Source organism: Bicyclus anynana, chromosome 16 (genome assembly GCF_947172395.1).
Source record: "Bicyclus anynana chromosome 16, ilBicAnyn1.1, whole genome shotgun sequence".
Taxonomy (NCBI): Eukaryota; Metazoa; Arthropoda; class Insecta; order Lepidoptera; family Nymphalidae; genus Bicyclus; species Bicyclus anynana.
The window spans coordinates 16045800-16067825 of record NC_069098.1 but is presented as its reverse complement, the minus strand read 5'-3'; the positions used below and the strand labels follow the sequence as shown (position 1 = coordinate 16067825).

Below are 22026 nucleotides of genomic sequence, written 5' to 3'. Positions count from 1 at the left end.
TCGATATTGGTATAGATTATTTTGTAAAATCTTGTGTTCATTCTGAACAGGCATTAAGTTAATATAAATAAATAAATATGGTTTATGCAAGGGTACCCATATGGAAGGGTAGTCGTAAAATAAGCAAATAAGTATACTAATTATTCGAGAGAATTTAGTCCAGTCCTTTTTGGGTTTTATCTGGAGAACAATTCCTAGTTAGCTGAGCTGAGCTTTTGTATACACTTATATTACAGTGGTATTAAAAAGATGTGAAAAATCGACATTGATATCATACTGGCTAAAAAAGTTACAAAGGTCACGAAAATCAGTTTTTTGCAAATACTTCGCGATCTATTGCTTGGAGGTCAATAGAGGTCATTATGAAAATTGTTCCTCATAAAATTGTCAACAAAAGATATCTCTTGCAGTTATATATCCTTATACATTTTAAATATGCTAAATGAAAGAGGAAAATCTTTCTATACAAATAGCCAACTATTTCGTTACTTTTATTTTGTCATTTTTTAACCGACTTCCAAAAAGGAGGAGGTTCTACGTTCGGCTGTATGTATGTTTTTTTTTTTTTTTTTTTTTTTATGTATGTCCAGCGATAATTCCGTCAATTATAGACCGATTTTAAAAATTCTTTTTTTGTTTTGAAGGGTTTACTTCCAGGGTGGTCCCATTTTTTTCATGTCAGGATCTGATGATGGCATCCTGGAGAAATTGAGGGGAACTTTCGAAAGTTGTAGAGACGGCTAGTGCGTTTGTTAGTGTTTCCATAAGGTATTTTAAACCACTACAACTTTATGAAGGTTTGGAGTTGGTCTGATGATGGAGCCGAAACACAGACGATGGAACTCGTCAAGGATTTACAGCAGTCATCTTTTGTTTGGGCTTGATTAATTTGTATTCATGAGTACTTTCCACCTATATGGGTTGTGACTGTATTAAGGGTCTGGTGATGAAGACGAGGGACAGTGAAGAGAACTCCTCGACGGTTCACAGTAGCTACCTTGTGTTTGGACTTGATAAATTTGTATTGATGAGAACTTACCACCTAGATGGATTGTGACTGTATTAAGGGTCTGGTGATGAAGACGAGGGACAGTGAAGAGAACTCCTCGACGGTTCACAGTAGCTACCTTGTGTTTGGACTTGATAAATTTGTATTAATGAGAACTTTCCACCTAGATGGATTGTGACTGTATTAAAGGTCTGGTGATGAAGACGAAGCACAGTGAAGAGAACTCCTCGACGGTTCACAGTAGCTACCTTGTGTTTGGACTTGATAATTTTGTATTGATAAGAACTTTCCACATAGATAGGTTGTGACTGTACACACGCAGTAGGTATGCTAACACTAAAAATAAAAAAATAAAAATTTTAATAAAAAAAAATTCAACCGACTTCCAACTCAAAAAATAACTTTAACTAAAAAGCAAAAAATAACATCCTACCTATGTGCTACCTTCTGATCAGTTTGAAGGCGGTGCCAAGCCAGTGTCGTGTTTTAATTAAAGCTGTTTCTGAAAGAACCACAGAAATTTTGTAGTTTAAACGTGTTTAATTAAAACATCACTGGCTTGGCACCGCCTTCAAACTGATCAGAAGGTAGCACATAGGTAGGATGTTATTTTTTGCTTTTTAGTTAAAGTTATTTTTTGAGTTGGAAGTCGGTTGAATTTTTTTTTATTAAAATTTTTTTTAAAAAACTGTTGTGAAATGTCAGACTCTGACTTGAAAATTGTGTTTTGATTTTCATAATGTTCAGGTGTGATGAGATAAAATTCAGTTAAAATGTTATTATTATTTTATTGATGATTGTACATACAAGAATGTTAACATGAGTACAACAAAGTTAGGTGATTTTGTTGGTAAAAAATTAAATTGCTTGCACAGTTTTTTTTAAACTGGATTTACAAGTGCTAGCTTTTTTAAGTTTACAACTCTAGCTGGTTTCACGGCTCTTGAAATCTAGCCTAATGTCAACTCCAGACAAGTATTATACAGAGCCAGGGCTGCGCGGGGCGCCAGCGCAGCCCCAGCACGCACACAGTCGGCGCGCGCTCAGGCGTACAGGCGCAGCGTGTGGTCGGCGGCGGCGGCCAGCAGCCAGGGCTGCGTGGGGTGCCAGCGCAGCCCCAGCACGCACAGCTCGCCGCGCTTCTCGGGGCCCGGCAGCTGCTTGAGCGGCACCAGCAGCGGGTTCTGCAGCAGGTCACTGTACACCATGCCGTGCGACACCACCAGGTACGGGTCGTCGCCGGCGGACGCGAACAGCGGGTACCTGCGACACACATTCACTGAACTAGACTAATTCACTTTTTGAAGTAAAACTTCTTTACGGACTTCTGAAGTAAGTTGAAAAAAAGGTGAAACTTTAAAAAAATATAATCGCAAAGCACCATCTGTATTAACACAGCTAAACAACGGCACAACACAAGTGTACCAGGTCGATGTCTTACGTACATTCCTCAAACCCGAAAGGCATTAGAGGAGCTCACCAGGGGAGTAAGATCCCCGCGACGAACCCCCGCCCGCTCCACGGGAGGAGGAAGACCCACACATCATACACAGCCCCAGCGCTGGATAGCGAGGAATCGCAATCTGCACTGACAACTTGACTCTTAAGCCAAGATGCCTCAGCCCCGTAAAGGTGTTGTGAAAAATCACCGAGGGAGCAAGTGGGCAACTCACTCAGGCAAAGAGGCCAAGCCTCGAGGCCTGTAAGCCCAACTGACACTCTCGGTATCTACTGCTGGAAGCCCAGTGCAGTAAATAATATAATAATAATAATAATAATAATTTCTTTATTTATGGCAACAAAGGCCCATTGGTTAGTTACATTAAGATAACTTATAAACAATGTTAGAAGATGCACAATTATATTAAAAAGGATAGAATAAATACATTAACAATCTCCTCACCGCACCAAAACAGAAATAAATTTCTGCAGGATTGGCGAGTCAGTCTTGCTTGCTAACATGTTCAAGATACTATTGGGGCTCGCCCGCAGTCTTGCCAGGAGGGATGACAAAAGTAAAGCAAGTCCTACTTACTAAGCGTTAATAATTTTCAAGTTTTGGTCTTTCATGTATTGTAAATGACACTAAATGTAGAAAAGACATGTGGTCAGATCCTCAAAAGAAAAATGGTTCAAAGATATAGATAATGGAGGATAAGATAGGAAAAAGAGGCAAGGACGACGACACAAAAGATGGGAAGTCAACCTGCTGAAGGGATGGTGATGAAAAGCTAGAGATCGAGCAGAGTGGCAAAGTCTGGAGGAGGCCTATATCAAATGTCTGAAGCTACGGCAGGATCCTCATGTACTGATAAAATAGCTGTATCATACGAATAAGTAGCAGTTGTGGTATCAGCATGTGTTGGCGGGTCAGCAGTGAATAGTAGATACAATAGTGGTCCCAATATACTACCTTGAGGCAGCCCTGAGAGAATTTCATTCAATGACGACGTTTCGTTTCAAAACGAGTGTGGCATCAGCTTATTGAGTTTGAAGAGTAGGCCTTTGTGCCACACTCTATCAAATGCCTGACTGATATACAAAAAGGTAGCAGAAAAGAACTCCTTGCGTTCGAATGTGCGAATTATAGTGTTTGTTATGTGATGGATCTGTTGAAGCCTTGTTGAAAGCTTTTTTATCGCAACGGTATCGTGTTGTATGCCATTTTTTTCGCAACTGTCTTCTCTTTATCTTTTATTTGTTTGGAATAGAGTTGGTGTGTGGTTTCCTTTTTCAAAAGGAGTGTGGATTCTATTGCCGTTAAGTGAATGAACTTATTTAGTGATTCGAATGCCGTTTCTACTTGATCCTCACTACTTATTATGTTTTTGTATTATTTCATGTTCTAATTCAGATTTCAGAAAGCTCTTTTGTTATAAGATCTATATCTTCTGATGAATGCAGTCCACGTAAAATTTCTTGATAGGCCCGTTCACTTTTGAGATTATATGTGATTACATTTTTGGGTATAAAGTTTTCTTTTAACTTTTTACATGATTGTGTTCAATATCTGTGTATCTGTGGGCAATATTTTACTGTGTGGCCAGATCTCAGAGTCGTCATAGTGTATTTATCAGTGTCTACAATTGCGGAGAGCACCTCTTTGAGTGTTATAATGTCAATGACTCCGGTGACAAAGATTGGTTCTGGTTTTGGTGGTTTGGTTTTTGGAGGTGTGCAAATCAGCGATTTTTTTAGTTTCTAAGCTGCCATATCTATTTTGTGTTGGTGTTGTGAATGCTGTCTTGGTTATTTTAGCATTTTTATTTATATATTCAGGGCTTGAGTCAGCTTTTCTTTTAGAACGTACCTGATCGTTTTGCCAGTGCTGTGTTGTGTAGATAATAGTGTCTTCTTCACAATTGTCGTTGGTGTTTATGTTCTTTGGGTTTTCAGCTGGTAAAGTCCCAAGTGAATTGCTCTAAGTGCGTGCAAACATGCTTTTATGAAATAGTTGTCATTTTCTTTGAAATATGTTCCGTAAGGCGATTTTGTTGTTTGTCCTGTTCACGCTTTTTCATCTATAGTTTCCTCTGCAATCTTTTTCTCCTGAATGGGTCTTCTTTTTCCTCTTCATAGTCTTCATTCTTCTTATTTTTTTTTGACTTCTATCTTCTAGTGATGATTCGGGTGAGCGGAATTTGAATGCAGCAAGTGTACGAGGGGCAGGCCGCGGTCGTATCGCACGTCAGTCACCTGCGGTGAAAGTCGAGCGCGCGCACCGCGCCGCCGTGCAGCCGCAGCGTGCGGTAGGGCGCGCATGCGGCAAGTGTACGAGGGGCAGGCCGCGGTCGTGTCTCACGTCAGTCACCTGCGGTGGAAGTCAAGCGCGCGCACCGCGCCGCCGTGCAGCCGCAGCGTGCGGTAGGGGCGCGCCGACAGCTCCAGGTCGAACCACACCAGCTTGCGGTCGTACGAGCCCACCAGCAGGTTGTCGCCCGCCGGGTGCGCCGCCACGCAGCTCACCCACTGCGCGCCCGGCTGCAGCTTGCGGACCTAGAGTAAACGAGCGTGCTTCAGATTACACTACTGCAAATTAAAATAATACATGAAAGTGAAACTTAAAAAATTCTAGCGGCTAGTAGCGCCATCTGTCGTGTCGGCTTTACTTCATAAGCCTCCTACTAGTTCAGACACAAAGACTCCACCACCTTAGGTGCAGCGAACATTCTGGGAGCTAGCTGCTGGCGCAGACTACGTCGGCCACATCAACATGAAACATCGCGAGGCGAGGCTTATATAAAGCCGAGCCTCACCGAGGAACATCGAGCTACAGCCACGCGACCAGCAGTTCGGTTTCCGTGCCGCTTCAAGCGACGAGGGCATGATGATGATGATGATGATGGATGATGATGGTGATGATGATGATGATGAGTATAATGAATGAGTTGTCACCAGCTCCTGGCGCAGCAGGTCGTAGACGCGCACGGCGCGCTGCGTGGCCACCAGCAGCTGCGGGCGCGTGGGGTGGAACAGCGCGCACTGCACCAGCCCCTTGGCGCGCCGGAACGGCAGCTGGCTGCGACGCCGCGACAGCTGGTGTACCACCACGGCGCGCGACGCGGCGTCGGCCAGCGTCACGCACACGTAGTCGCCGCGCGCGTGCCACGCCACGCGCTCCACGGGCCGGAAGTGCGTCAGCGCCAGGCGCACGCCGCGCGCCCACTGCGCCGCGTCCGGCGCCGCCCACGACACGGCCGCCGCCGTGCGCGCGTCGGGCGCCGCGTCGTGCGCGGGCGGCGCCTCGGCCAGCAGCTCGTCCGTGCGCGCGGCCACGCGCGCCGCGCCCACGTCGGCGCCCGGGTTGAGCAGCAGCAGGCGCCGGCCCAGCGCCACGGCCACGAGGCTGAGGCCGGCGGCCGGCGTCCAGGCGGCGGCGCGCACCGGCTCGCCCAGCTCCACGGTGCGCAGGCAGCGGCCCGTCGCCGTCTCCCACACCTGCGGGACGACGCGCGACACATGAGTGACCGTCCACGCAGAGTCGCTCGCGCCACTGCGGCGGCGTACCTTCACGGTGCCGTCGTCGCTGGCCGACACCGCGTACTGGCCCGACGGGTCAAAGTCGGCGCTGCGCACGGGCCCCGCGTGCCCGCGCAGGCGCAGCACCTCGGCCGTGGGGAAGGGCTGCAGCTCGCGCGGCGCCGGCAGCTTGGGCACCAGCTCCTCGGCGCTGATGGTCAGCTGCGGGCCAAGTGTCGGTTCAGTGGCAGCCCGTCAAATCAAAAAAATCAAAATCATAAAAATCATTTATTTCAAGTAGGCTCAGTTTACAAGCACTTTTGACAGTTCAGTTGACTATTTGTAAACCGGTTCGGAAGACAGGTTCTGCTGAGAAGATACCGGCAAGAAACTCAACAGTTGCTCTTTTGAAAAAGTCATACAGTATTATAATTTACATTTGATAACAATTACTGTTTACATTTCTTATAGTTTTACTTCCTGTGTGAAGGTGGAAGCTGATCCAACGGGCTCCAAGCATCTTTATCATTAAGGAACTCATCAATGTTGTAGTACCCTCGACTAAGTAAATGTTTTTTAACACATTGCTTAAAGCTATGCATTGGCATGTCCATCACAGTCTTGGGGATCTTATTATAGAAGAGTACACCCAAACCTACAAAAGATTTTTTTAATCTTTGGAGACAATATGCAGAAATAACTAACTTATGCCCGTGTCTAGTAAGACGTGGGTTTAAATCTCCTTTCCGTTTGTACAAATTAATATTTTGTCTTACATATACTATACTGTTATATATATATTGACAGGCTACTGTTAGTATACCTATTTCTTTAAACTTTTGACGAAGGGACTCGCGTGATTTTAATTGATATATTGCTCGAATTGCTCTTTTTTGAAGTACAAATATAGATTGTATATCGGCAGCCTTGCCCCACAATAAAATACCGTAAGACATTATGCTGTGAAAGTACGCAAAATAAACAAGCCTAGAGCTGTATCAACATCAGTAAACTGTCTTATTTTTCTCACGGCAAATGCCGCTGAGCTAAGTTTACCAGACAGTTTTTCTATATGAGCACCCCACTGAAGTTTACAATCCAAGGTTACTCCCAGGAAAACTGTGGAACTCTCCATTTCCACTGTTTCACCATCGATCATTATAGACTTATCTAATTTTATAACATTTGGCAGTGAAAACTCAATACATTTAGTTTTCTTGTGTTCAGACCTTGTAAATGTAGTTGCCGAGTCGCATACTAGATGGCGTTATTACCACTTGTACCAAAATTGTATCGCGCTAAGATGATTTTCACCTAGTAGTATAAGGCCACAGAAATTATTCATAATAAAAGTTTTTACACGCAAAAGTTGTGCAGTGTGTTAAATCGCGGTGAGTGATCATTGGTCCTTCGAGCCGGATAAACTGTAAGTTAAGTGAACAGTGATACACAACAAACAGTAAAGTGCAAAAAGACTTAGAAAATTCACTAGTATTCGGTAAAGTGCAAATACTTTCAAAATGTTTCATACGCAAAAGACTTAGTAAATTCACTAGTGTTCGGTAATCGGTACAGTGCAAAGACTTAGAAAATATTTTATTTACTAGTGTTCGGAGTTCGGACTTTAAAATATTTCATACTAAACACGCAAAACACTTAGAGAATTCATTACTGTTCCAACTTAGAAATTATTTGAATTGCAAAACATAAAACATAGAATATTCACTGATGTTTTGATGAAGATGAATGGAATTTAGTTTATCCATTGATGAATAAATTTTATTACATTTGTTTATTACTTTGAAAATACTTAAAGAAGATTTGGAAACTTGTTTGAAAAATGGATATTTTAAAAAGTCAGGAAGAATTAAAGGCACAAATTCACCAACTTGAATTTACTTTTAAGAATAGTGCTAAAGAACGAATTACTAAACAGTACATTGAAATCCAATTACAAGCACTCGAGTCAAAATATGAAGATTTTACAAAAAATCATGTAGAATTAATAAAAAAACGGCGTACTTTGAGCACTGATTACTTTAGCAAAGACGTGTTTGGATCCATAGAAGAATTCTATTTAGATTTTAAAACCGAATTGTTAGAAGAGTTGGATAGTAGTTCGCCAAACAAAAACACTTTCTCGTATAATTTACCACCAATCGAACTACCCACATTTTTTGGAAATTATCGAGATTGGATCTATTTCAACGACATGTTTACTTCACTCATCGATAACAATCCTTCGTTAAGTGATATAGAAAAACATCAATGTTTGCGCTCAAGTATAAAAGGCGAAGCCGAACAACTCTTACAACACATTGAATTAACAGCACAGAATTACGAACATGCGTGGATGTGCTTGGTTAATAAGTATGGTAACCCAAGAATTATAGGTAACACAATTGAAATGGTGAACACTACTCAGAGAAAAGAAGTTATTCACTCACAATCTACTACACAGGCACCTAAACTTGAGATGGTTAAAAGCCTCACTACTGAAATAAATACCGAATGCACTTATTGCACTAAAAATCACTACATATGCCATTGCCCAACTTTCACACAACTCAACATGGAACAGCGTCGAGATTTTGTCAAGAATAACAACCTTTGTTTTAACTGCTTGGTTAAATTTCATTCAATTAAGAACTGCAGACAAAATACAGTTTGTCGCCGTTGTAACCGAAAACACCACACACTTTTATGTCCACAAAATAAACTGGTTGAGAAGCCAGTGGATGTAGCACAAGAACAGAACGTCAAGCCACCAATAGGCCCTGATAAGAAAATGACTAGCACGAAAGTAGCTGTTGGCGATAATCAAGTTAGTTTACCTACTGCTCGGCTAGGAATTCAGAATAAGAATAGTGCTATGACTTACCTCCAAGCACTAGTCAATCAAGGATCTATGGCCACTTTCATTACAGAATCAGCGGTGCAATCTTTAGGCTTGACTAAGAAACAATTCGAAGTAAAGGTTACCGGCATCACCAACGACGTTGTTAAATTCAAAGATACAGTCCGCTTAGATATTTATTCACCCGTAGATGTACAGCACGTTATGCAAATCAGTGCACACGTGCTCACCGAGCTACCTACACTACTACCAAGAAAATTCAACTCAACAAATTGGCCAGAGCTCACAAGAATTACACCTTCAGTCCCACACATTAAGCGCCCTGGGCCAATTGATGTTCTATTAGGAGCAATACTACAGAAAGGGTTACACAAATATGGATCTCTCATTGCACCAAACACTAGAATGGGCTGGTTAGTTTCCGGCAACACTAAATCGTTAAATGATCTTCCTGAACACCATATCACAGTTACTAACACACTAGTTGAGGCAGATCATTCACCAAGAAGGTTTTGGGAGATCGAAGAAACTTCACAAAAGGATAAACCCTTAACACAATTAGAACAGAAATCTGAAAAGCACTACGAAGAAACTCACACAATTAAGGAAAGTCACTATAAGGAAATTCACAAAGAAAAACACTATGAAGAAACTCACACAAACAAGGAAAATCACTATATAGAAACTCACAAACTTAAAGAAAAACACTATAAAGAAACTCACAAAGAAAAACACTACAAAGAAACTCACACAAATAAGGTAAATCACTATAAAGAAACTCACAAACTTAAAGAAAAACACTACGAGGAAATACACTTACCTGTCGAAGATGAAATACATTTATCTGTCGAAGATGAGACACACTTGACTTTTGATAATGAAATACACTTGTTTTTCGGAAATGAAAAACACTTACTCAACGTTGAGGAAAATACACTAAACCTAAGAGAGCCCACACCTCTTGCTGTCAGACGTTTGTTTGAGATGGGAAAGAGATTTGCACATGATTCTAGATTTGAAGACCCATACATTCAGTTTTTGCAGCATTATGAGTCACAAGGTTACATGAAAGAAATCCCTGAACCTGAAAATAAAAAAGAGAATGAGGTAAAAGAGAAAGTAAGAAACACTAAGAAATATTACTTACCTCATCATGCTGTAATTAATGATCCTCAAGTTAGCACGAAGTACAGAGTAAGTGTTGATACAAGTGTTCGTCCTGTGAATTGTAATGCATTCAATGATGAACTATCAATTGGTCCTTCACTGCAACAAGATTTGAGAGGCCTCGTCACTGGATGGCGAAGTCACAAAATATATTTAGCCGCACAAGTTCAAAGCATGTATCGACCAATAAAAGATACCAATTATCAAAGAATCCTTTGGAGAGAACATCGAAATGACAAGATACAGGAATATCGACTACTCACTGTAACTTATGGAACTTCATATGAAAGAACACCATATCTTGCCATTAGAACTTCATTGCATCCGTTAGCGAAAGATGAAAGCAAAGACTTTCCCTGTGAATCTCATATTTTAAAAACTGATGTATACATGGATGACTTGCTCACTGGTATATGCAATGAACTGGATGATGTAGAATTTCAAAAACGGCTAACTAAAAGGTTTGCTCGAGGTAGCTTTCCTCTTCACAAATGGGCCTCTAGTAGTAATTTAGTCTTAAGTAAAATACCACAAACGCTTCAGGTATCACAGAACAGTGTTAATATAAAATTAGACGAATCCGTAAAGGCACTTGGAGTAACTTGGAACCCACAATTGGATGTTTTTGAAGTAAACACTTATGTGAATTATAAATCATTACTGACACATCCCACACAATATCAATCTCACTTCACATTGACGAAACGAAACATACTGTCTGTGATAGCTAAAACGTTCGACCCGTTAGGTTGGCTTGCACCACTCTTATTTGTTTTAAAGATTTTCATGCAAAATCTATGGCAAGCTGGCTTAGACTGGGATCATGAACTTCTGTATGATTTGTTTAGGAAACCTTGCTAGTTTATGTGTATAAATTGTATAAAATTACCACGTTGGTTAGGAATTACAAATTGTGAAAATTAACATCCTTAGGGTTTTGTTGTGTTTCTGCACTATTCATATCATCAGAATTTGTTTAACTGTAACTACACCTTTTTTCTATAAAGGACCATCCGTCCTTTGGGGGCCGGAATGTTCAGACCTTGTAAATGTAGTTGCCGAGTCGCATACTAGATGGCGTTATTACCACTTGTACCAAAATTGTATCGCGCTAAGATGATTTTCACCTAGTAGTATAAGGCCACAGAAATTATTCATAATAAAAGTTTTTACACGCAAAAGTTGTGCAGTGTGTTAAATCGCGGTGAGTGATCACTTGGCATTCAAAAGTAGATTATTTGCAGTGAACCAATGCGACACATGCGATATGGCACGATTTACGTCGTCAGAGTTATCTTTATTTCTGTCGGACTTAAAAATTAAGGATGTGTCATCAGCAAACAGTACAATCTCACATATGCCGCTGACATGGTATGGTAAATCGTTTATGTACACTTAAAATAGAAAAGGACCCAGAATTGAACCCTGTGGGATGCCCATTATGGTAGCGGAACCGTGCGACTTTATATCATTTATGCATACCTTTTGTGTTCTATCACTGAGATAAAAGGCAATGAGATCGAGTGCAACACTTTTGATGCCATAGTGGCTTAATTTGAGTAGAAGGATGTTATGGTCAACACAATCGAACGCCTTGGACAGATCACAGAACACACCAATAGCATTCTTAGAACCTTCCCATGCTTCATAAATATGTTTTAAAAGTTTAGCCCATGCATCAGTTGTATTGCGACCTTTTGTAAACTATACTGTTCAGGATGGAACAAGTTATTTAAATTAAAATGACATAAAAGTTGATTTAATATGATTTTTTCAAAGACCTTGCTAAGTGTTGGCAATATTGTAATCGGTCTATAATTATTAAGATCTGATTTGTCTCCTGATTTAAGAAGTGGTATCAATTTGTCATGCTTCATTAGGTTCGGAAAAATACCTAAGTCCACACATTCATTAAAAATAATGGCTAAGTGGGGAGCAATGACATCAATTATATTAGATATTACTTTCACTGACATGTTCCACAGATCTCCGGTTCTTTTTAATTTTAATAAATTGAAAGATTTTTTTAATGTCTGATACAGTTATGTGGTGAAATTCAAAAAGAACGTTGCACTCTTTAACATTGCCCCTTAATAGTCTCTGGGCTTCCGTAGCAGACGAATCTAGTGAATCAGTTAACAACACAGTGCACTGTACACCAGCAGTGTGCGGCGGCGCTCACCCGCATCTTGATGGCGCGCGGCGCCAGGTACAGGTCGAGGCAGCGCAGGAAGCGCTCGCGCACGAAGCGCGGGTAGGCGGGCACGAGCCGCAGGCTGCCGTGCGTCGTGGGCAGGAACGTGTACTTGCGCTTCCACGGCGTCTCCGCCAACTTGTCCCACTCTTTCATCTGCCGACGAACAAGGACGACTCTATTGATTTATTTTTGAAAGAAGTGTTACTCGTCGTAAGGTCTACGGCACATTCGTTTCACTTTGATCGTGTGAGAGCCGGAAGGAGACCGGAGGGAGAGCGGACGCATTTTGCCGATGGGAACCTAAAAGTGACGGCAGAAGAACAAACGCTAGTCTAACGTGAGTCATTATAATTTCTAGGACCGGTGCGAGCCGTACAGACCTCGCAGCGAAGGGGCACTCACCTCGCGCTTGTCGAGCAGGTACTCGGGCGGCGGGTTGTAGCTCTCGGCGTGCGTGGGCAGCGCGCGGCGCGGCGCCGGCAGCGAGCGCGGGCGCTGCGCCTGCTCGGCGGCGTCGCCGGCGCCCCACAGGTTGTAGAACTGCCGCTCCTGCGCATGCGAATGAGGCAAATCATCCCCGTTGCCTATCATCAGCGGCAAGTTTGAATGGCCCTCCCTGCTTATAAGACCTAGTTTCGAGAAGACATATTGTTGAACAATAGCGGCTGAGTTGTCCCAGTCGTGCGAGCTCTTTTGTCCCAACTCAAAGGTAGCGATTTTTTAATTCAGCCGCTATTGCAAGAGCAGTTTCGCCATTTATGCAATGCCTAGATATCGATATAGAAATAAATCGATGCAGGAATACGAAATTTCAAAATGGCGGTCTTTCTTTATATTTTACTTCAGAATCTCAATTTATTTTGAACGAAATCAGTGCAGGAATACGAAATTTCAAAATGGCGGCTTTTTATATAATAACTTACCTGCATGTCAAAGACAGAAATATCTTTAAGTAACCTTATTTTTTTACGACTCTAGTCTTTTTGGCTTTCTATTGGCCGAGCTCTAAAAAAGACTCCGAGTCCTGAACATCAGAGCTAAAGAGTTCGAGTCTTTAGGATTACTAGTCCGTATGCATCGCGTCGCGATCAAGGCGGCTGCGCAGGTCGCGGCGATGGGCGTCAGTAGCGGAGTGCGTGTCACCCAGCGTCCACAAGGCCGAGCCCGCCCATCAGCCGAGCTCTATCTGTAGCGGCACTCACCCGCTTCTTGCGGCGCTCGTCCGCGATCTGCTTGCGCGTCTTGGTCCAGCCCATCTTGAGCGCGTGCACGATGCGCGCCACCTGCAGCTGCTCGGAGCGCGACGGCAGGAACGAGCGCTTGTGCTCGGGGAAGGCGCGCAGCGGCGTGGCCAGCACCTCGCGGGAGAACCACTCCACCCACGGCTGACGAAACAAACAAAGACATTCAATTCATTTATAACTTTTGCCACAGAGAGTTGAGACGAACATCTAGCACACCATGGATGCGGGTGCGGTTCCAGCTTGTGGTAGAGAAAATCTCTGAGCAGAGGATTAAACTTGTGACTCGTAGATGTTGCATTCAGGAATTCCTTTATGATCGTTTAACACTGGTCAGGGAGAACACTCTCAGTAAGACCTGCAGAGAGGTCCTCGGTCGACAGCAGCACGTCCTGGCCGGTGTGTACAGACTCAGACACTTGACTACACCACGCTCGTACCTCGTACTCGTCGTGGTCGGCGATGGGCAGGCGCGCGGCGCGCAGGCGCTCGATGAGCTGCAAGTCCTCGGTGGACAGCAGCACGTCCTGGCCGGTGTGTACAGACTGGGACACTTGACTACACCACGCTCGTACCTCGTACTCGCCTTGGTCGGCGCTGGGTAGGCGCGCGGCGCGCAGGCGCTCGATGAGCTGCAAGTCCTCGTGGACAGCAGCACGTCCTGGCCGGTGTGTACAGACTGGGACACTTGACTACACCACGCTCGTACCTCGTACTCGTTGTGGTCGGCGCTGGGTAGGCGCGCGGCGCGCAGGCGCTCGATGAGCTGCAAGTCCTCGGTGGACAGCAGCACGTCCTGGCCGGTGTGTACAGACTGGGACACTTGACTACACCACGCTCGTACCTCGTACTCGTCGTGGTCGGCGCTGGGTAGGCGCGCGGCGCGCAGGCGCTCGATGAGCTGCAAGTCCTCGGTGGACAGCAGCACGTCCTGGCCGGTGTGTACAGACTGGGACACTTGACTACACCACGCTCGTACCTCGTACTCGTTGTGGTCGGCGCTGGGTAGGCGCGCGGCGCGCAGGCGCTCGATGAGCTGCAAGTCCTCGGTGGACAGCAGCACGTCCTGGCCGGTGTGTACAGACTGGGACACTTGACTACACCACGCTCGTACCTCGTACTCGTCGTGGTCGGCGCTGGGTAGGCGCGCGGCGCGCAGGCGCTCGATGAGCTGCAAGTCCTCGGTGGACAGCAGCACGTCCTGGCCGGTGTGTACAGACTGGGACACTTGACTACACCACGCTCGTACCTCGTACTCGTCGTGGTCGGCGCTGGGTAGGCGCGCGGCGCGCAGGCGCTCGATGAGCTGCAAGTCCTCGGTGGACAGCAGCACGTCCTGGCCGGTGTGTACAGACTGGGACACTTGACTTCACCACGCTCGTACCTCGTACTCGTCGTGGTCGGCGCTGGGCAGGCGCGCGGCGCGCAGGCGCTCGATGAGCTGCAAGTCCTCGGTGGACAGCAGCACGTCCTGGCCGGTGGCAGGGTCGCGCACCGTGCGCCAGAACTCGGGGTCCTCGCACTTCCTGCGCACGGAAACATGTTGTTCATTTATTTAACTAGTTTGCACTATTTTGTATAATTATTGAAACTGAATGAATATTGTGAAGTTTCCAGTAGGTTGTCGACACCTGCTTGCACCTGATTGGTGGTACACTTGAACCGCGAACTAACAAATCGAGTTTGACTCTACTAAAGTTGCTAAACATGGAAATATTGCAAAAACTAACATTTTTTATGTACTATATGTGTATGTAAACCATTTTTCCAAATATTCGAAAATTTCATCAGAAAAAAGGATAGAAATCCCTAGACGTCCGGTGGTATACCACCCACGGTATATACGACAGTTGGCGCGCGCAGCGTGCAGGGCTCACTTGAGGAAGTCGTCGATGTGGTCGCGCTGCGGCGGGCGGGCGATGCGGCGCGCGTCCAGGTCGTAGCCCACGTGCGGGTACTCGTTGTACCACCACATGGGCACGTCGCCCGCCGTGTTGACGCGGTCCTCCTCGTCGGACGTGTCCCCCGACTCATATTCATCTGATCATGATCAACAAACACTGAGACTTTTATTGAACATACAATTATGGGCTCTGAATCTGAACTGAAATGCGCTCATCAATGCCCACTGGACTTTTTAATTTAATTAGATTAGACATGACAACTGAAACTTGCTCATTTTCAAAAGATGTAGCAGCAAATTAAATACAACCCTATTCTCCAATTATTAATTCCAGTCAGTAAAATGACAAGTGAAACTGTCACTGAAATGTCATTTTACTAGTAATTAAAACCAGTCAGTTTTATTTACTAGTAAAATGACATTTCAGTTTCATTTAATAATTAATTAATTAAAAAATAGTAGAATACAAAGTGTCTCCCGATTAAATATTACAGTTGTATAGTACATGTGCATACTTGCCTCTTTGATAAATAGTGTTAAACTTAATCGTTTGAATTATAATAAGCTATATTTTACTCTGTCCTGTGACTAGTGTTAGCAATTTTAAATATTGGTCCTACTATGTCAATTGTGCTGGTATCAATAACGCTTGGTTGTTGACAAAGTAGACAGTATGTCTCAAAACGTTAGAAAGTAAGATCACTGCAAGATTTTTCAGTAATCTTAATAAAAAGAACCAGTTAAATGTGGTAAATTGAAAAGTACTTGAAGATAAAATGTATAGTTTTTTACTTATGTTTAATAAATAAATATACTTAAACAATACACATCAACATCTAGCCCCAAAGTAAGCATACAGAGTAGCTTGTGTTATGTGTGCTAAGATAGTTGATATTATAATATTAATATACAATTATATACTTATACAATGTATAAATATACACAGACACTGGAAAACACCCATGCTCATCACACAAATATTTTCCAGTTGTGGGAATCGAACCAACGACCGTGGATGCAGAAAGCAGGGTCACTACCCACTGCGCCACGCGGCCTTTTAAATACCTTTTTGCTGCACAGGTTCTACAACTTTAGTCTCTTTGATCTTGTCAGCGAGCTTGTCTATAGTGGACTTATTCTTGGTCTGCTTCTTGTTAGGCTGCTGAGGCTTCAGCCTTGAGGTCTGTGTTTTGGTTTTATTCTTGGGAGCCTCATCACTGGAGCCGGCCGAAGGCGCTGTCCCTGTACCAGCCCCACTGTCACTGCTGTGCTCTTCTTCACTGTTGTTACTGTTGTCACTGTCATCTGAGTTAGCATCGCTTTCATTATCATCTTCTGAGTCTGTAAGCTCCTGAAAGATTATTTTTGTGCTTCATCAGGTGTTGCCTGAGCAATATGAGACTGTTAATAATTAAGTGAAGTGAAGAAATTACATGTGAACAATTAGTTGCAACGATAATACGCTTACGTTAAACTTTAATAAAACAAAACTAATGAATTTTCAGAATATAAGGAGCCATATCACATATGATTTAAACATTAAATATTTCGACAAAGTAATTGACGAAACTTATGAAACAAAATTTTTAGGATTAAATATTGACAAACATTTTTCATGGAAAACGCATACTGAATATGTGTGTTCTAGGTTAAATCAGCTTTCTTACATGTTATTTATGCTTTCCAAGAAAGTTGATAATAAAACCTTACTTGTGGCATATCATGCCCAAGTTGCTTCGATTCTGAGGTATGGGATAGTTTTCTGGGGTAACGCTAGCTACATTACAAATGTCTTTGTTGCACAAAAAAGATGCATAAGAGCAATATGTGGATTGCAGAAAAGGGAAAGTTGTAGACCCTATTTTAAAAAATTAAAGATATTTACTGTGACATCCCTATATATATTTGAAATCGCATTATTTCTGAGAACGAACGACAGATTATTTCAAAGGCATAATCGTTAGCGTTGCAGAGATAGATTTCGGTTTCCTCCCCACCACACTGCTTTCCTAAATAAGAGCATCTGCATGATGATTATTAGAATATATAATAAATTACCAAAGCGTATAAGACAGGAGAACAATTTAATTAGTTTTAAAAATAATCTGCGTAGGTTTCTCCTGGACAATGCGTTTTATGACATAAATGAATTTTTAACTTTGGCATTTTAATATAAATTTATTCTTTTGACAATATGATGTAAATTGATTTTTGATTCATTTATTTTTTATTTGTATTTTCTTTTTTTCAAATTAATTAATATTGTTCTTCTATTCATTATTAAAAGTAATTTCTGGAATGACATAATATTTACTGTAAATGTAACTAATATTTTGCATGCCAATCGGGCGTGATACAGAACAGATTATATTTATTTGTTAAGACCTTGTAAACTGTATCAGCAAATAAAGGATTGTATTGTATTGTATTGTATTGCAAGACAATCTATAAGCAAATTTTTAAGTTTGCAAGCTACACACTTTAATCCCCCTAGCAATGTGTTGTACACATTGTTTAAACTTTTTTTTCTTGATTTGATCACCAACAAAATTGAATTTTTATTTCAATTTAAAAAGTTTTAAACTTTTATTCTATGCGGACTTAAAGTCCTCATTTTATCCTTTTACTTATAGTCAATAGACTATAAGTAAAAGGATAAAATGGCATCAGCAAACCTGGGGACTTCAAGTCCGCATAGAATAAAAGTTTAAAACTTTTTAAATTGAAATAAAAATTCAGTTTTGTTATAAATATATCCTTACAGACGAGTCATCTCCCGCGGGGGCAGATTGTTTATCGTCAAGCAGGGAGTCCGCATCATTGTCACTGAACACCACTTCCTGCAAGAATAGTGACCACTGTACAGATTTTGTCATTTTATACACTCGTATATATTTTAAGTCTAATAGTCTGTATAATTAAATATAAGATTTTATATTTAATTATACGGGTTAGAAAGGTTCCCAAAATAGTTTACAATTGAAGTTGATACGCAGAACGAATTACTATCACGGCGGCGTACATTATCACAACCACAATCGCAACCCAAAGGAAGGTGCTTACATCTCTTTCGGCATCCGATTCGGCGTCGTCTTCTCCGTGTTCTGAGTCGGTGGCATCGCTTTCCGCGTCCAACTCACCTTGAATTAAGTTCTCTTCATCATTACTACTACTTTGTTCCTATAAATCACAAAAACATAAAAAAACATATAATAATAATGGACACTAAAACGAACCCATGCATGCATTCATAAACCCATACTTTGTCGTCTGCAGAAGTTGAATTTGTTTTATTTGAATCGATTTTCCTTTTCAGTAATCCTGCTTTATAGGGAGGCATTTTTATTATCTTATAATTATTCCTGAAAGACACATTTCTGTAAATATATTATTGAATGAATAATAAAGTTGAAATTTGAAATTGCAATAGCATGCCAAACACGTGTTTTTGACGTTTTGTCATAGATTAATAAATACTACATTTTGTTTTGATCTGTGGATCAATACAGTATCATATATTTATACTAGACTATAGATTTAAGAGTCTATACAATATCATTGTACAGACTCGTAAATCTAGTTAGTATCTATTAATCTGTGCGTAAATCTATGAATCCCTCAAAAGTAGAACCACAAACGTCAAATGAATATAACCAAAAACTTTCTAAGTAACATATATTTATTAATGAAGATAATACTTAAATAGGCTAAACTTATTATAAAAATAAAATATAAGGAAATATAACTACAACTACAAAATTAAAATAAATTAAAATTAAAACTAATACCTAGAAATATTTATCAAAAATTGCCGCCCTTGGTAGTGTGCCCATCACGCAGGCAGCATTCCCGCGCTGAATTGCGATTGAAATTCTTTGCGCAAGAAAGCTGCCCGCCCGAGGGTCGCCTATTGCCTCTCTGAGGCGTTTGCTGATCTCCTTATGGAGAGTCTGAGCGCTCCTGCCCCACGGGCCTAGTGCCTCGACGCCAAACGGGACGAATTAAACTTTCTGATTAATCTGTGGCAAGGACTCAGGATTTGATGGATTTTGTATGTTTGACGGTGATTTGACGGTGATTTGTGGACGTCCGTTGGAAGAGCTGACAGCTGAGTTGAGTGGTTGTCGTCTGTAGCATAGTAATCTGTATAAAAAGTACTCTGTGATCTGTGTTCTGTATTTGTCTTTGTCTTTGTCTTTGTGGTTGATCTGTGATCATTGATGTTAAATTGTTATGTAAAATTGTAATCATAATTTTTAAATCTAATTATTATCTTAACATAATAATAATACATTTAATAATTTCGGAAACCGAAAAAGTTAAATTTCACGTTATTGCTAAAATTTTGAATATGCGATGCGTTTATTTGGGGCGATAGTAGAGTTACTTGTGTAAAGTTATATCGGAGTCTTTACAAAATGTTTCGTAATTTTATTAAAGTTTTAGCGCCTTACAGGGACAAATTAGTAAGTGACCATTGATGACGATAACGGCATATAATTATTATAATTACATTTACTTCACAACTAGTCTCAGAGTTGAGTTAAATTATTAGTTGGGAGGTTAGAATTCTAAATTTGTAAAAACTTTTCACCTAACAAACCTAGGTTCTCTACATTCTCAATTTGGGATAACAATTATGTACAATCGTGGACTTGGCTAGGTTATAACTGTGATGGCCAAAAAGACAAATTTGTAATTGTAGTTTTAGATAAGAAAGTGAAATATCTGTTTTCTACCTCTGAATAGAACCTGCTATGGATGGTCTAGCAGTAGCAGATCCTAATTAGAAAGCACTATCTGTTCAATTGCATATTAATATAATTTCTCAAAGTATCAAATAAATTTCTATACTTAATAAATTATAAATAAAATAAATAATTTTATAGTCTCTAACTATTGGAACATCTTAATTAAAATGTAAAGAAAATTTACAACTGTGTCATTAAAATAATGTAACAATTAAATATCTATTTAATCTACATAACTTTTAATGAGTAATATAAATACATTATATGAATTAAAAGTAGGGCTGTAGTATAGATAGTTAGGTATGTACTTGTCATATTAAGTATAGTATATTTATATTAATATACTGCCTATTATTGTTAAAAAAAGAAATGTATATAAATACATTAAAATTTATTTTTCAGAGTCGTGCAGTGGGTGGTAATGGAACTGCTTTTGAAAAAAATGCAGTGTCAAAGGAACAACAACTTACAGAAGTTCTGAGGAAATCTCTTCCTGGCATTACATATGTGAGTGTGCAGGACATTTCAGGAGGCTGTGGAGCTATGTTTGAGGCAAGAACTCGTGTTTAATTTTATACTTCTTTATTGTATCACAGCCCAATGTTACCAATGTCACCTGTATACTTCTTGAATTTAGTTCAGTTCATAAGAGGAAAAGGTTTCCACCTGCCTGTATCTTACGAAACTTATTGGACAGTTAGTTATTCACGCTAACAACAATACAAGTGTATGTTCAAGTCACCTATGGCAATGAGCAGGGAAATATTTTAGTCACAACTGTTTATTCACTGAAAGACAGCTACATTTGGAGAAAGAATTTAACATGGACTGTAATTGTTATTTATATCAAAAGTTATGGACAAAGTACTACAATAAATACATACTATAGTTAAACTACTACTATCATAAAATATAAAATTGTGAATAAATAATTTTTTTTTTCAGATTAGTATAGAAGCCAAGGAATTTGTGGGTCTCTCAACTGTGAAACAACATAGACTCGTCACTAGCTCCTTAAAATATGAAATAGCTGAAATGCATGGCATTAGAATCCACACCACACCATCATCAGATTAGGTTTTTTAGTTACAGTATCCTTGGTTACCTTTGCTATGACTCTAATTTTGTTTTGTAAATATTTCATGTTGAATTTAGAAGTTAAAATATATATATATAAATAAAAGTGACTTTTTGAACAGTCACTCATGTTTTATTTCATACTAATTTTCTTTCTTTACTTCAATAGAGTAAGTACTATAAGAAACCTGCGCCGAGCACTAACGTAACTTATAGTACATCCATTTATTTTTATGGAAGGAATTAGTATATGTGTCATAAATTGGTCTGAGTCAAAGAATATATACTCCAAGGAGAAGAAGTGAAAGCGCTGCTATTTCCGCAAACGGAATAATTTAGAACTAAAACGGGTAATTTTTAATGGAGATTTTTGCTTTTAATTTTTTTTCATCGAGGTACACTTTTAAAACCAATTGAAAAAAATTGAAAATATTTTTAATTGAACCCGGGATCTAACTCATGATTATTTTAACAAACCTTGATATTTCAGCATTACACCACAATAAGACCATGTACTCATAGTATTTAGTTGAAATGAATGTACGTTTACAGTATGATTTCTGTACTTACTAATTTATTATCGCAACCAACACATGCATTACTCTCATACGTCCAAAAGTCTTGGTACTAAAGATTCGGCCCCTTGGTCTGAGTATACATCTGTGGCGGGCGGGTGGAATAATTTATACATTTTCGTCTGAGACGAATTATGGTGAATAAGCTCAAAATTGAGCTTTATGTGTTACCGTTACATTGTAAAATATGTTAGTTTATAATCTCACTCGTGATATTATAAAGAATGAAACACATATTGTGTCAGTCCAATAAAAAACTTTATGAATTGTGACATCACATATCTATTTAT

At 40.8% G+C, this 22026-nt stretch overlaps 2 protein-coding genes across 4 annotated transcripts; one reads left to right on the top strand and one right to left on the bottom strand.

The window, feature by feature from the left end:
* Window positions 1–1777: 1777 nt before the first annotated feature.
* Window positions 1778–18799, bottom strand: LOC112055453 (ribosome biogenesis protein BOP1 homolog). Of its 3 annotated transcripts, none has more exons than XM_052886292.1 (13): window positions 18596–18798; window positions 18397–18513; window positions 18096–18173; window positions 16399–16684; window positions 15308–15470; window positions 14815–14956; window positions 13392–13574; window positions 12592–12738; window positions 12175–12342; window positions 6017–6190; window positions 5405–5947; window positions 4821–5005; window positions 1778–2272 (listed from the first exon to the last, which is right to left on the bottom strand). In XM_052886292.1, exons 1-13 carry the CDS (start codon window positions 18671–18673, stop codon window positions 2053–2055), a joined length of 2484 nt encoding a protein of 827 aa, XP_052742252.1. In that variant the 5' UTR covers window positions 18674–18798; the 3' UTR covers window positions 1778–2052. The 3 variants fall into 3 exon arrangements, 2 of the variants coding, with proteins under 2 accessions (XP_052742252.1, XP_052742253.1); XR_008251580.1 differs by having other exon boundaries at window positions 2140–2272; window positions 4706–5005; window positions 18596–18799; XM_052886293.1 differs by lacking the exon at window positions 18096–18173 and having other exon boundaries at window positions 18596–18799.
* Window positions 18800–19528: 729 nt separating this feature from the next.
* Window positions 19529–21286, top strand: LOC112055448 (bolA-like protein 3). Its single transcript, XM_024095569.2, has 3 exons — window positions 19529–19799; window positions 20487–20636; window positions 21030–21286. The coding sequence occupies exons 1-3, from the start codon at window positions 19752–19754 to the stop codon at window positions 21159–21161; spliced, it is 330 nt and encodes a 109-aa protein (XP_023951337.2). The 5' UTR covers window positions 19529–19751; the 3' UTR covers window positions 21162–21286.
* Window positions 21287–22026: the final 740 nt, after the last annotated feature.

Bases quoted from the DNA above. Each gene is read 5' to 3' on its own strand.
- LOC112055453 (XM_052886292.1), bottom strand. From the start codon at position 18,673: ATGCCTCCCTATAAAGCAGGATTACTGAAAAGGAAAATCGATTCAAAT. The intron at 18,514-18,595 runs GTATGGGTTTAT...TGTGATTTATAG, and splicing joins CAACTTCTGCAGACGACAAA to GAACAAAGTAGTAGTAATGA. The intron at 16,685-18,095 runs GTAAGGATATAT...ATAATCTTTCAG, and splicing joins CCGCGGGAGATGACTCGTCT to GAGCTTACAGACTCAGAAGA.
- LOC112055448 (XM_024095569.2), top strand. From the start codon at position 19,752: ATGTTTCGTAATTTTATTAAAGTTTTAGCGCCTTACAGGGACAAATTA. The intron at 19,800-20,486 runs GTAAGTGACCAT...TTTATTTTTCAG, and splicing joins CGCCTTACAGGGACAAATTA to AGTCGTGCAGTGGGTGGTAA. The intron at 20,637-21,029 runs GCAAGAACTCGT...TTTTTTTTTCAG, and splicing joins GCTGTGGAGCTATGTTTGAG to ATTAGTATAGAAGCCAAGGA.